This window comes from Sycon ciliatum, chromosome 2, assembly GCF_964019385.1.
Source record: "Sycon ciliatum chromosome 2, ocSycCili1.1, whole genome shotgun sequence".
Lineage (NCBI taxonomy): Eukaryota > Metazoa > Porifera > Calcarea > Leucosolenida > Sycettidae > Sycon > Sycon ciliatum.
This window is the reverse complement of record NC_088644.1, coordinates 20,311,654-20,326,653: the sequence shown is the minus strand read 5'-3', so window position 1 is coordinate 20,326,653 and position 15,000 is coordinate 20,311,654. Positions and strand designations below refer to the sequence as shown.

The 15,000-nt window shown below is 45.5% G+C and overlaps 2 protein-coding genes across 2 annotated transcripts in view; both read left to right on the top strand.

Annotated features, from left to right (window-relative positions):
• Positions 1–1,099: 1,099 nt before the first annotated feature.
• Positions 1,100–13,238, top strand: LOC135809111 (alpha-L-fucosidase-like). The gene is made up of 18 exons (XM_065322382.1): positions 1,100–1,546; positions 2,370–2,427; positions 2,818–2,910; positions 3,650–3,766; positions 4,158–4,240; positions 4,806–4,863; positions 5,500–5,656; positions 6,506–6,591; positions 7,100–7,172; positions 7,575–7,695; positions 8,147–8,230; positions 8,559–8,698; positions 10,102–10,228; positions 10,642–10,712; positions 11,322–11,412; positions 11,763–11,849; positions 12,237–12,282; positions 12,627–13,238. The coding sequence occupies exons 1-18, from the start codon at positions 1,220–1,222 to the stop codon at positions 12,824–12,826; spliced, it is 2,019 nt and encodes a 672-aa protein (XP_065178454.1). The 5' UTR covers positions 1,100–1,219; the 3' UTR covers positions 12,827–13,238.
• Positions 13,239–13,930: 692 nt separating this feature from the next.
• Positions 13,931–15,000, top strand: part of LOC135809110 (alpha-L-fucosidase-like) — an 11,813-nt gene continuing 10,743 nt past the window's right edge. Inside the window, exon 1 of the mRNA XM_065322381.1 lies at positions 13,931–14,485. Within this exon, the coding sequence (XP_065178453.1) occupies positions 14,150–14,485 (336 nt within the window). The 5' untranslated portion in view covers positions 13,931–14,149. The remainder of the gene's footprint in view (positions 14,486–15,000) is intronic.

The following is a 15,000-nucleotide window of genomic DNA, read 5'->3' as shown; positions in this document are numbered from 1 at the left end:
CATTCACTGCTGCTCAGGATGGGTGTGGTGTGGTCAGTATTCCTTGGACAAGTTTTTTGCAGAAGACAAAGGATGTTCCGAGTACTGACACTCTTCAACGAACTTCGAACCGTACACGTAGAGTTCAAGCTCCTCAGAAGATGAGGGCTCCGACATCCAAGCAAAGTCAGTAATCTCTACCTGCTGCAGCATGCAGTAATGACTAGTTGTTCCTCCGCAGGAACGGAATGCTGCGCCAGCGATGTGTTTTAGATGACATTGGAAGGATTGGACACTGTTTTGCTGCTGTTGTTTCTGTCACTGAAGTGAAGACGATGCTCTTGTCCTGTGACTATAGAGCATTTCGCATCGTAAAAAGGCCAAAAAATTCCGAAAGTACAAATGGACAGGGAACTGAGTAACTTAGTTGTCATTTCGGCATTCCTAGCTCTCAACGTACCAATGGCTTGCATATCCGATCTTTACAAGAAGTTGAAAGGGTCTTCAAGCCCTCACTGAACCTGTGTGCCAGTCGATTGCATACATGTTTGTATATGATTATGTGCCCGTACTAAATAATATTCAATGTAGGGTAGGCAGCAGCATTTGGCCCTGTACAGGTTTTCCATCGTCCACCACACCACAACTGCGCTCCGACTCAGTCTCCAGCGATGGTGGTGTGCTGTGGCAACGTGTCGAGGCCGGCTGGAGAGCGCAGTTGTGGTGTGGTCGATGATGGAAAAATATAATAATATTATGTCCGTGGTGTGTTTTAAAAGCATGCGATTCCCACTAACACAATCGGATTGTCGTTATTACAAGTGCCAACCGCACATCTGATTCCATAATATTTTGGCTGTTGGTTCAACCGGAACCCCCCTGTAGAGATCTCTGGATCCGCCCCTGTGTACAGGTGTATGCATGTGCCGCTTGCGAAATGCGAAGAGCACGTGATCTTCAGCTGAGCTTAGAAGTAAGTTACGTAGTTAGAGCGGCCCTACACTGCTACAGCTCATGTCATGATTGTAATGAGCTCAGTGCTAGTGGTGTACCATGGTGTACTCAAGTCATGGTAATGCAAATCTAATATAATTAGTAATAATAATGGATGTAAATCTAAATGAGGCAAATAAACATCATAGTAAAAAAGGAAATCCACTGCGCTATTCACTCAGTCCGCTACTGATTTCTGGAAACGAGGATTGGGAGGCAGGAAAGGTTTCAAACAAAGCAAGGGGAGATGCTGAATGGCTGGTATCGACCAGCCTGCTGGCTGGTGATAGTGCTAGCTTGGTGCAATGTATCACCTGCTCTGAGTGCCTGCACGTTTGGTGTAGACAACCCAGCCGCTGCGGGATGCGTTCATTACGATTTGAGCGCTCTGCAAAATCCCAAAGGTTACAAAGCTACTGATGAGGACCACGCAGACTATTCGTATGTGTTGAATGTTTGCAATAACTTGGATGCTAGCTCCCTGCCATCGAGTTGCGCATCGCTACCCGCCTCTCCAGCGGTTCAGATTGTCGACAAGTGTTACAGCATTGGCGAGCTGAACAGTTCGTTTGTGGTAAGCACTATTCTGCGCCTGTATGCATAATGTTGATACTTGTGTGTGTTGATTTTTATTTCGAAACTATCGGTTTGCTGGCTGGCTACTACAGTTTCTAATTACATGTGGCAAGGTCAAGTAAACGTAAATGAAAATCTAGCCATGTATTCACAAACCACACAGCAAGTCATCTTCCCCATAAAAGTCTCAAAACTTAGCATTTGACACTAGGTTTCCCCGTAAAACAATTCTTTTACCGTATCAACGATCAAACTGGAAGGTACTAGTAATGCTGTTTGCGGAATGAGGGTCCAGCCACATGATTACAACAGTGCTCTGCATTGTGGCTGAACGCAGAGTTCCAAGGTGTGGTGTTTGGACTTCATAGCGTCCAATGCTAGAAAACTGTACTACGTTCACGACGTCGGATTTCACCGAGCTCAGCTATACCGGCCTAAATGACAGGTACGCGTAGCTGCATACGGGAGGGAGAGGAAAGACGGGGGGGGGGGGTGGTAAATGTAAATATGAAGACACTCTCTGCTATGTGGCACATGTACAATGCTGCCCAAAAATCTGATTGCATGTGTTTTCACACTCAGTGCTGCAGACTATGCACTCACAGATGATATGAGCACTGTGACTGCTTGGGCTTGCCCCCCCCCCCCCCCCCTTGAACACTGGGCTGTGCACCGGTCATAGACTACAAGTACGTTAGACTTCATAGATCAACTGTGTCCTTCTCACCAGGCAATATGTATGTAGAATATGCACACTGCAAACATTTACTACAGTGACTATAACATAATTAATTGTACTTCTCGATTCTGTGTATTTTCAGTACCCTGTGGATCCTGCTAACGCTACGGCTGGTGTTCGTGTTGTCTACTACAATGGGGGTAAGCCGAAAGTTGAACGTGCAACATCTCTGCATGTTAAGTATGTTTACCTTTTTTTTACTGTGGCACACAGAAGAACGGTTATGGTGTGAGAATTTAATTATGATGGGGCTGGACTTGAAATCCATTATTGCCCTCCCAACCATGCCATAATGGATATATTTGTGTGTCCTGATATCCCGCAAAACAATTTAAACTCGAATCACAATTCATTTATCTCTTTATGTAACTCTTCACTTCTCCAACTCCAAAAGCGGTATCTTCACTACGATCAACTTGACATTCCACCAAATATTTAGGCCTGACCTATCGTCAGGGTGACAGAAGAAGAAGATGAAAGTGGAGAATTTCTGATTGTTCGTACACTGATATTGTACTTGTAATCTGCAGACACTCATTCCGATCAGCAAGATAAGAGGGAGATCATGGACTATGGTAGTATTGGCATTGGTGATGCTGAGCAAGGAAAGCCTTTGCCGAAAGGTACACATGTTTTTCATCAGAGTGAGCATGTGTTTTGTTTGCCTCGTAGTTAGTATGCCATCATTAATTCAGTTTCAGCAGCATAACTGTGCAGTAGAAAATATGGCTTTTATCGGTTGTATTTTTGAACTCAGTGCGCATGATCTACAGTAGCACCTGTAATGGCGACCACTCGGCCATGGCGACCATATTTCCTTGTCACGGACGCATTCACATTCAAAACAGCTCGGAGAAGGCGACCACTCGCTCAACGCGACCGACGGCCACCCGCCCGTGACCGCGTTGCACAGTGCTAGTGCATGTAAATGTATGCATTGCATGGTGCAGCACCATGCATGGTAGGTCTACACATCAGTGCAGGAAGTGTAGATGTGCATGGTGCATGCACGACAGTTGACAGGTCTGAGGACCCCAGGCACATGAGTCGTGCGAGAGTAGCATAGGTGTGTGCACTGTGATACACTGATCACAATGATATATCACATGTATCACATGTGGACATGGTCACGTGACCCACTGAACCTGGATAGGAAGATCACCTGGCCACGGCGACCACTTTTTCTCGTCCCTTGACGTGTCGCCTTAGACAGGTTTCACTGTATGCCACAGTGGATGAAATTGATCGTGGCGGTCTTTCTACTTCGAAGTAAGATTTGAAAACTATTGTGGTAATTTTGTAGCCAAAGGGTTCTGTGTGCAAAACATTTTCTTATTGATTGATTTCATCCGTATGTTGCAGATGTGCATGACATCATCGCCAATCGTCGCGCTGTCATCCTTGATTTCATCTGTGACCCAAGTGCCGGCATGGGAAGCCCGCAGGAGGTGCATGCGTGGCCTCCGTACGTCTACAGAGGTAGGGCCGCCTTGTATGCTTTCATTGTGACAATGATCACGAAGACCATACAGTTCTCCTCTTATTAATAGCATTCCCACGGTCACATGTGATGTACATGTTGCACTCGTATGCACACACTTCAGTGATGTCAAGATTCCCTTGCGTGGAGGATGTTAGAGGTAGTCAAGTAAAAGTCCCTGATAATCATGAGCACAATATGTCCTCGCTGGCAAGTATTTTTGCTGTATGCGTGCCCGATACACAGTGTGCAGAGCTGTTCACACACTATGCACGAATGGAATGAGCAATCTGTTGTAGTGCAGAGTTTCACGCTGCAGGGTGATCTTCCAACAGCAATGATCTGCGCATTGAAAAGTGTGTTTTGTTGCCCTCCGCTTGCCCTGTGTAGTGACATGGCGATCAGCACATGCCTGTCCAGTGAGCACGTCTACAACCGCATGTCCTGCGCCTCCATTTGAACCAAACTGGCTGGTAGGTTTCATAGGAGAGGGCTAAAAGAGGGAGTTCTGGTAGGAATATCTGTAGTTTAGTAACACACACCTGTTCACTGTGGCAGATTATAACATGCTACTAAAGTAACTGGATGGGTATACAAGCAATTGTATAGTTTGTCTTAGCACTCAGTTTCTTGTTGCTTATCAGTATGGTTTTCTTCATTGAACCACTAGGACTCACTGCTAGGCTTGAAATGAAATTTGAAAATCGAATATTGAAAATTATTAAATTACTGTACATGTGACTTAACTTCATGAAAATACAAGAAACATCCCCAGACTCAGACTCAGCCACGAACAAAATACGAAATGTCCATTACTCGATATGAACGTGCTATTCAAGTTGACAGAAAGACTGACAAATTGGTGTTGGTTATATCACTAACCGATCTCTATCTGAACCTTCAGTGTATTCGTTTCAGTTTTACTGATTAGATATGCTATACATGTAGATTGCATGGCTGTAGAGTCCTAGGGAGACATGTGACTCGTAAAATAACAAGACTTTGCTGTGTTGCCATCTTTGTGGATATCTTCCTCAGAGTGTTTCATTCCGCCCTCGGCCGACCTGGTTTGATGATGTGAAGTTTGGCATTTTCAGTAAGTCAGCGGCGTTGTAGCCTGCGCCTGAACGATAGGACAGATTGTATCCATATCGTGTGCTTCAGCCTCGTCACTAATCCATTGAAAATGGCCTATCGGGGAGGAGTAAATATGGTAGCTCAGAAAAATCTTTGAGATTTTTGGTAAATTGATTGGCAAATGCTAGTGTGTAAATTCACCCTCACTGAATGTTCATGCCCCAGTAAAAGTGCTTGTACTGTTTGCCAAACAAAGGGGTAAGCAGCAGCATGGTGCCCATTTGAGAATATCTTCCTCTAAAATGAAAGGCACCTAGGTAGTCCAACTATTCCATTTTGCTACTCTTACATTGTGCTGGATACATACGATGCATACTGTAAACCGTGAAATTATTGCGATGGTCTAATTTCTGGGAAATTCGCGACCGCGTGGAAATCGCGAAATTTAGACAGTGCGAAAAGGAGATCCATAAAAGGTTTAGCATGAATGCCACAGTGGCAAATTCTGCAATCGCAAAATTAAAACCTCGCAAACCTGTCCGGATTCTGAAAACGCGAACTAAAAACGCCGCGAAAATGTCACGCTTTACAGTACTGGTTTCGAGGTGATCGCGCTCCTCACAGTCGTTATTCTTTCTCTTCTCACTCCCCGTAGTTCACTGGGGAATTTTCAGCGTGCCGTCATTTAAAACTGAGTGGTATTGGAGACGGCTCATGACTGGAGATCCGGACACTGTCAACTTCCACAATCGAGTTTACGGCTGCTCAGGTGTACAGCCTGAGAAGTTCCCGTGCACCGGGGAGGAGTTCAGGTGAGGTGTTGATGAAGTGGACCCGATAACTAAAATATACTTGCAACAAGAGTAGATAAACAAGAGTGTGCAACTCCGGATCTCTCCTGCACAATCTGCAGATACCCCCGCCCACGGCGGAATTTTTTGTTGACGTCACCTTTTTTCAGAAACGCGGACTTTGCCGCAGAGCAGTGTGAGAGCACGTGCTGGGCACCGACCTTGTAGTGTAAAGCCCGGCCAAGTGCACGAGGGAAACCTCTCCAAAAGGCTCGCACTGCGTGCGTCGTCGAAAAGATTACGTCAACAAAAAATTCCGCCGTGGGCCAACCCATCCGCGAGTTGCACACTCTTGTTTATCTACTCTTGCTTGCAAGTATATAGACAATACTCCTAATATGTCTTTCTCTCAAACCAGTGAATACTCCTAATGGTGTATTGCATTTTTGAGAAAGGGAGAATGTGAAGTAGCTATTACATACATAATTGCTATGGTATTGCTGCAACTTAGTGTTCAATTTTTTGGAGGAGTTCAACGTATCGTATACTTCTAAGTATTTATGTCATGATGATAAGTGTGATAAATGAACTTTTGACGTAGTAGGACTTGATTGTAGTACTTTGTTTTGTGTATAGAAGTGCACCATGCTACATTGTATGCTACATTGTATGCTACATTGTATGTCAGTCTCTGGCATGGATACTTTTAATATAGATGCTATCGCCGGTTCAAGCACTGGTTTTAGAACATTTTGTATGCCGCTGCTTTTCATCTCCAAGTAATTGGGTTGACATCCGTCGATGTGATTTTGCAGTGGCCTGATGTTGCAGACTGAGAATGTTTGCCGTTTGCAATGTTGTGTATTGCAGCTATGCTGACTTTGCACCCATGTTCAACACTGACTTCTATGATCCAGATGAGTGGGCTGCGCTCTTCAAGAATTCGGGTGCAAAATGTTAGTGATGGAAATGTGATTGGATCGTATGCGTTATATTAATTTTAATGAGAGTTGCCAAATATTATCCCTGATTGTTGCGCAATGTACACCGGATGAATGTTGTGTATGGACAATAATTAGCCCATGCTTAAAAACGTTTTTATGGCGGGTAAAGTGGGATGGTCTAAAACCATAATATTATTAATCTGAGAAACAGGGGATGGGAGGTTTAAGCCCTGCAGGGAAGCGGAAGGATGTTTTCAATCGACCGTGCTGCGACCCGCAGTTAAACACATGGCCTGGTACGAGGGAAACATGGATGCAACGAATGGGATTTTCAGTATTTGACCACTTTGCGGTGGGTCTGATCTACTCACCTCCCCCTGCTTTAGGAGCTTTAGCATCTTTGCCTTGATCCTTGAGGGTGGTGTTGTTCCTACTTCCTGCGAATGCGGAAAACTCAGGCTGACTGAGTCTCACTCGAGCCGTGATAGTTATCATATTTCACATTCCGTATCCACTATAGATATTGTGCTGACATCCAAACATCACGAAGGGTGGTGCAACTTCCCAAGTGCTCAACATTGGAACTGGAACAGGTTAGAGATTACTAGCTTTGGTTGTTTCCTTTCTTGAGTGCTTGCATGTCAAAGTCATCATGAACAGAGTAGGACCGCATTCACAGCCTTGACCAGTGCGCTCATTGCTAGGGCTGTACAGCCTGAGTCCGGGACTCTCACGTGTTTATAGGGGTAGGGAAACGTGCATTCAGTACTTTGAAAGTTTTCATGACTAGCAGCATGGCTGGCTTGTCTGCAACACGTCAAGTATGATATGCCCATGGCAAGGTCCGAATATTCTGTACCAAACCAGCCGATCATATCACGTCTGTTCAGGAAAACTTGGATGCGGCCCAACCAATCAAAGTTAAATCACACTTTTTTTTGTTCCTTATCAGTCCTTGTGTTCTGCAACTGTTTGTTGTTTCCCTGTCTTTTCAGCATGGACACTGGTCCTCATCGTGATCTTGTTGGGGAGTTGACAGACAGTGTGAGGGCAGCAGGGCTACACATGGGTCTGTATCACAGCATGAGAGAGTGGTACAACCCTCTCTTCCTGGAGGTAAGCATGGTTCAATAGTGCTGTCGTAGCCAGTGGAAATAGGCAAGATGTGGCCAAGTCCTCTGCACGTAGTGGATCTATGGGTCTTATCAGCAGTTTCATGTGCATGATAGCAGATCCTAACATTACAACTCTTTTCATCAGTTTTAGGGAAGCGGAAAATTGCAGCCATCAGGTAGCGAATGAGGAGACAGGTAGCATTGGGTCGTCTAGTTCGTTCATGTGGAGTAATGTGACTCTTTCTTATCATTCTGTGTCTCCCCTCCATATCCTCCTACTACTTATTTTCTGTGCCTGACTCCCTTTTCGTCTCAAAAGTATTAGATGAACTGAATAGAAAAGTGCAATGCCATGTGTATGGTGCAGCCTCATTGGATATGTCACAACTTACCAGGCAATTAAGACTTCAAGCGTGCTGCTGTATGCTATGCCCGCCCATCATGTTCTGTAGGATAATGACAACAACTGCACGGATCCGAAATTTGTCGACGAGGTTCTGATGCCAACGTTGAAGGACATGACCACTAGATATAAGGTATGAGAAGATGGTATCCGCCGCAGAGCTTGCATTATACTACAATGGCACTCTGTTTCCACATTGCCAGAATGTATACACCATGTTGTCTAATCATCCGAATCAGAGGCATTTTCTGACCCAATGCAACACGTCTTTTCAATGGCCATGTAGTTCGAGAGCTCACAATGTGTGGTTTGGAGAGGTCGAAGACCGGTTGCTTTTCTTTTCTATTGCTCGTGAGAGAAATCTTATCAGGTCCCAGGCTCACGAAAACGCCCTGCTCTTATGGTCTTCAAATGGCTCCATGGTGGTGTCACATCCTTCTCAAAATGTCTTCTTTGCACAGCCTGAAGTCATCTGGGCTGATGGTGCCGCTGGTGACAACCGATGTTCCCGTGATTCAGTCACCTACTGGAAAGCACCAGAATTTATCAGCTGGTTGTACAATGAAAGTCCTGTCAAGGATACTGTGCTGGTGAACAGTCGGTGAGTAGAGTAGTAGTATTATTACTACCCTAGTATTAAGCTTTTCTTACCGACTGCATTAGGAATGAAAGTCTGCAACTGCCTGCACAGCCTCTATGCAGTGCTGCGACGGTAGAACTTCACATCACGTGACTTGTTCAAAAAGGTTCCGCTGGAAAACAGTGCACAGTGACCACTGGAGAGTTGAACCCAAAGCAGAGTTGCGGACACGTACAACCCTGTATCTATTGTGCATAGGGTGGAAATAATGTGCACGAGTTTGTCACGTAATGTGAAGTTCTGCCGTCGCAAAACCCATAGCTGGAGGTGCACACTCTTGGGGGTTATGTACTCTTGCAAGCGAGGATCTCCTGTTTGCTAGATAGGTGCTTTTGCCAACTAAACCATGGCGGCACACATGACTGCAAAAACGAAAATACATGTACAGCCGTGTACCTGTTGAGTTAGCTGTACACATGTCAATGCTGAGCTGACAATGCCACATGCCTGATCAATGATGGTCAGAAGGGATCATACGTAATTGCCACAATTTTGCACTTCCTTGCCATAGAAAAGCATCCAAATTATGTGTATGTATGTGTGTGTGTGTGTGTGTGTGTGTGTGTGTGTGTGTGTGTGTGTGTGTGTGTGTGTCTTTCTTCTCTTTCTCGGACTCTTCCTGACTTTTCTTTCATTCTCCTGGGTGGTTACCAACAGCCAGTGTATGCCGGAGTATGTGGTGTGGTGTGTGTGTGTAGAAAAAAAATGAAAAATAGGGATTCACTGGCCAGAAAAAGTCACTTCAAACAGCTGTGTGGTGGATACCAGGCTAAAAATAGTGGCGGTCAATTCATCAGCCTTGCAAGCTGTTGAATGGTCTAATCCCAGCACAAGTTGCTATGTCTAACATAGCTGTTCGCTATCATCGCTTCCGCGATGGGCATGTCTGAGGTCTGAGGTGTGTGTGTGTATGTGTGTGTGTCCCATATGGTGCAGTGGTATGTGCAGTCGATTTCCAATCGAGCGGTTGCGGGTTCAATTCCCGACGATTATGGTCGCACAAGTCTTTCTTCTCTTTCTCGGACTCTTCCTGACTTTTCTTTCATTCTCCTGGGTGGTTACCAACAGCCAGTGTATGTCGGAGTATGTGGTGTGGTGTGTGTGTAGGAAAAAAAGAAAGAAAAAAAGAAGAAAAATGAAAAAATTAATAGGGATTCACTGGCCAGAAAAAAGTCACTTCAATCAGCTGTGTGGTGGATACTAGGCTAAAACTAGTGGCGGTCAATTCATCAGCATTGCAAGCTGTTGAATGGTGTAATCCCAGCACAAGTTGCTATGTCTAACATAGCTGTCCGCTATCATCGCTTCCGCGATGGGCAGGTCTGAGGTGTGTGTGTGTGTGTGTGTGTGTGTACTGTTATTAGCTGGGGAACTGGCAGTGGAGGCGATTACACTACAGGACCTGATCGCTGGACACCTGGCAAGAAAGTGTCCAGCAAGTGGGAGAGTTGCTTCACCATTCAACAACACTCTTGGGGCTTTGACCGAACGGTGAGCAGCCGTGCTGCTGCCTTACTAAACAGTGAATGCGTTAAACTTTTTTTTCACCTTTAGCGACATGCTTCTCCAACGTGGCTATTGATCTGTTAGATGGATAAGGCGTGATTTGCGCAGAGGGTTATGGCATTTGTTGGAAATCACTCAATGCACGGATCGTGGAGCTTTAAAGTTTTTACACAGAAGAGAGAAGATGTGTTATTTGAATTTCGTTGTAGAGTTGTCTGATAATTTTGCCAGCATGACACTGTTAGTTACAACTGGACCTCTTCTTCCTTACGTGAAAGTATGGTATGCATCATTATGTTTAGAGTGTACCTCAATGTGTCATAGTCTCGCTGTAGCTCATGACTTTGGTAATCAATGGCTTTTGTTGTATTTTATGATGTGAATGCAACCAATGTTAGGAGGGCATCGCCAACTTCATCAACACCACCGACTTGATTTACCAACTTGTCGACACTGTCAGCTGCAATGGGTAAGCAGATTGCTTGATAACGCCGACTTGTCTGCATGTGGCCAATTGAATGGGAACATACTCAGAGCAACTACCAGTGTGGGGACAGAGTGCGTTTTTTTCCCATACAGTCAAATATACTGTGTACGGTATGCATGGAAAAAGGTTTACCGTCTGAATAGAAGCATAAAGCACATGCACTTGATGTGTACATACACATGCACATCCACACACACACACACACACACACATGCACACACACACACACACACACACACACACACACACACACACACACACACACACACACACACACACACACACACACACACACACACACACACACACACACACACACACACACACACACACACACACACACATCCACACACACACACACACAAATACGTGCACACACTGAACACATGCACACCAATGCACGCACAAGAACACCACACATGAACACACACACACGAACACACATGCACACACACACACACACAAACACACTCACGGACACGTACATGAACACTCATACACACGCGGACACACACATGCATGCATGCACCCCGTGACCAACTGTATTATCTAAGTCTCCTAAAAGTTTTTTTCTGACTGCTCCTGTTTTAGAAATCTTCTGTTGAACATCGGACCAACAGCTGATGGAAGAATTGTCCCAGCCTTTGAAGAGCGACTGCTACAAATTGGAGATTGGATGAAGGTAACTGTGGCTATGGTCTTGCCAATGCCTAGACCATTCTCAGAATTGTGGTACCTGAATCCGTGGCTGGCCAGTATTACTGCTAGCAATGGCACAGCAGTGCCATAGTGTGTTCCTGGAGATTGGATAGTGGAATCTTTATAGCACGGAACATTACTTACCGCTCTATTGTTAGCAGAAGAGAAAGTTCATCCGCCGCCCAGCCCCTCCTTTCCTCCCCTACCCTCACTCAGAGTTACCCGTACGCAGGGTTTAGTCTGAATAACCGATAATCAACAGCATTCTGCTTCTCTCGTTGTGTATTCAGTTGTGTGTATTACTCCACTGGTGTCTTTCTGCATGACATGTAGGTGAATGGTGATGCCATTTACGGCACAAAGCCATGGATTGCGCAGAACGATACTAGCGCCAAACGCATCTGGTATACCCAATCAAAGGTAAGACACAGCTCTTCGTTGCTACATACATTGTATCTATAAATCCTAGCATTATCACCTGTAACGTATTAGGGAATTGTCCATAGCGGATAAGTACGAGTAGCTCACTGGTACGGATCAATGTGTAGTAAAATGATCGCCTTGGAGAAGACCACCGCTTACTGATATAGGTTGCATCATTCCTGTGTGAATATGACTTCAGTGTAGGGTAACTAGCTATTCTCTTTTCCACTTCTGAAGTCTTCTCTTCAGCTGTCAGTCGTATGCCTAATCATAGCACGGATGAACAGATTTGAAAAGTGCTAATGAAAAGGCTGCCAGATGCTTGCACCACTCGTTGTTTGATATGGCTGGTATTCTTTATTGTTTGTGTCACACGTCTTGTAGGCAACCGGTGATGTGTATGCTATCTCCTTTGACTGGCCAGTACATGGTAAGTGTGGCGGTGTCCTTGTGCTCAGTTGCTGGTTTCTTAGAATGGCATCTTGCACTGCTGTGCATGTCAGTTGAGTGTGTGGTTTGCCCCTGCAACATAAAGCTGTTGGCAGAGCATGTGGTGGGTGAACTGGTATGGTGTGTGTTGATACTGTTGGTCAGTTGGTGTGAGGACATAGCAATCCTGAACTCCGGGTTATTGTTCTTCTATTAGCAATGTGTATGTGCTGAGGTAGTAGCACACACGGTAACTCGCACTTGAAATTTTCATTTTGAGGGTGTCTCGAATGACATCACTATCTCTGAATGCTGCAATTATTTGTTTGACATCTCTTTTTACAGTGAGTGGTGGCAAGCCAGGTGATGTAGTGCTGACTCAAATCAAGAATGCTCCCAGCACAGTGTCCGTGCAGATGATGGGTATGTCGGGCAAGCTGACAGCAAGTCAAGCGGCAGATGGTTTTCACATTACAGTACCGGATGTGGACACTATTCGTCTGCCATGTCAGCATGCCTGGGTGTTTGTCATCAGTGGCTTGTAATTTCATAATCCTCCTAAAGCTATAGTTTGTCTATTTATCCAAAGAATAGCATCTCTTTTGCTTGTCTGTTTTTCTTAGTCATCATTCGTCTTTGTAGAAGTTTATCTCGTTTGAAATTATATGTTCTATGAGTGTGGTTATGGCATGTTCCATTCGATGTAACCATGCACTCAGTGTATGCAGCTGGCCTGCTCTGTGCTGCTCTTTCACTGCCTGGACATAGTGTTCGTACTATGCGTGTCCTTTTGAAGTAGCTGCTCTTGTTTCTTTGATCTTGGCTGTACTGTGTGTTCCCACATCGTGACGAGCTAAGTTTCCGTATTCGTTGTCATGAGTTAAGGCTCTGTGTTTTCTCAATAATTCCGAACTTCTCACAACGTACGAGAGGTAAATAATACTGAGCAGCTCCCTAGGTCTGCTGGTTGTTTGGGTGCATGATTAGCTGGCTCTGCATCGGCGTCATGCAGCATTCAGTGTTCCGGCCTGCAGGACGCACTGGTGTTTGCTATCCATGGCTGGCAGTGGCATGCCTGCACTGCATTACTTCAATTTAGCCCATATTCTGATGCTGGCCACTGTCACGATGGCTGATCATTGGCCCCGTGTACATGCCCTGAAGCCAATCAAGGTTTGATTTTTGCTGAACCAGGGAGTCGTACAAACAACTCCCTGTTTTGGAGGCAGGGGGGGGGGGGGTTGGTGTGTCAATGGCCTGCATGCAAGCACTAGCACTGTCTGTCATTGTCAGTGTACAGTACTAGTACTAGTATCCCGAAGTGAGCACGGACAGTTTTATGTTTTGCCCTGGATCTAAGTCCCTAATGCATATCATATGGCAAGTAAATGCGCTGTACATGTCCACATATTGTCCCAGCGCCTGTGCACAAGTCAAAGACTCGTACTCCGTAGTTTTATAGACTGCACACGGTTCGCGAATCACGTGATCTGCTGCACGTCTGGGTCCTGGGACTCCTGGACTGTGCAGTTCGACTCCTTCGACTTCATCGTTGACGCAATCAGTCAGTGACCTTGCAGCTTGGTGGTTGCTATGAAGAAACTCCGAGATAAATGAGCAAAACTTCATTCAACAAGCTGAGATATTACACAAATTAAAGAAACAAACAAATTGTAGCACTCAGTCGGAATTCCAGTTTGATATTATTAGACTGAGTGAAATTTACTGTGGTGACTCAGAGATTAACAATCACCCTGATAGGGATCGCACAGTATTTCTAGCAGCTCGCCATCGCTGACATAGCGAAGGTGGCAGCTAGAAGTGAGAGACGTAGCTACCGGTGGTTCACCAAGCTCTTATTAGGGACCATGTCCATGCTGAATGGTTGGTGTCGACCAGCCTGCTGGCTGGTGATAGTGTTAGCTTGGTGCAATGTATCACCTGCTCTGAGTGCCTGCACGTTTGGTGTAGACAACCCAGCCGCTGCGGGATGCGTTCATTATGATCTGAGCGCTCTGCAGAATCCCAAAGGTTACCCAGCTGCTGATGAGGACCACGCAAACGTCTCGTATGTTTTGAACGTTTGCGGTAACTTGGATGCTAGCTCTCTTCCGTCGGGTTGTGCAGCTCTACCGGCCTCTCCGGCGTATCAGCTGTATTTCGGAGACTGCTACTACTTGGCTCAGCTGAACAGCTCTCTTGTGGTAAGTGTAACTACAGTGCTGGCAACTGAAATCCGACCCCTTGGCGGCGCGCCGCTCCGCCAAGGGGGTCGGATTTCAGTTGCCAGCACTGTAGAATCCCCGGTGACCTTATTTTGTGGATTTCAAGCTCAAAATGGAGAAATCAAGCCCTGAGATAAAATACAAGAAATTAAGGTGAAGTCCTTCATTTCCTTTGCACTCTTACAAGAAAATTGTTGACAGCATCAATCTTTGGTGAAGGATGTATGAGTTGTGCCATATCCTCTATCTTTCTCCTCGGCTGGCATTGGGAAAGAATTAGGGCTGAGTCGGGTAGCATTTTCTTCGGGTATCGGGTCCGGGTAGTTTTACACGGGTAGCACGGGTACCCGGTCGGGTAATGTTTCCATGGTAAGACCACAATGCACACCGGCCCCTTCACTTACATGTTACACAATGGGTAGACACGTGAGTTATTTGTACACGTGCACTGTAGACCTCTCTCTGTCTACTCTTTCTACATTACGGAGGATTAG

Excerpts from the sequence above, each read along its gene's own strand:
- LOC135809111 (XM_065322382.1), top strand. The coding sequence starts at position 1,220 with ATGCTGAATGGCTGGTATCGACCAGCCTGCTGGCTGGTGATAGTGCTA. Across the intron at positions 2,911-3,649 it reads AGGAAAGCCTTTGCCGAAAG|ATGTGCATGACATCATCGCC; the intron begins GTACACATGTTT and ends CGTATGTTGCAG. Across the intron at positions 4,241-4,805 it reads CATTTGAACCAAACTGGCTG|AGTGTTTCATTCCGCCCTCG; the intron begins GTAGGTTTCATA and ends TATCTTCCTCAG.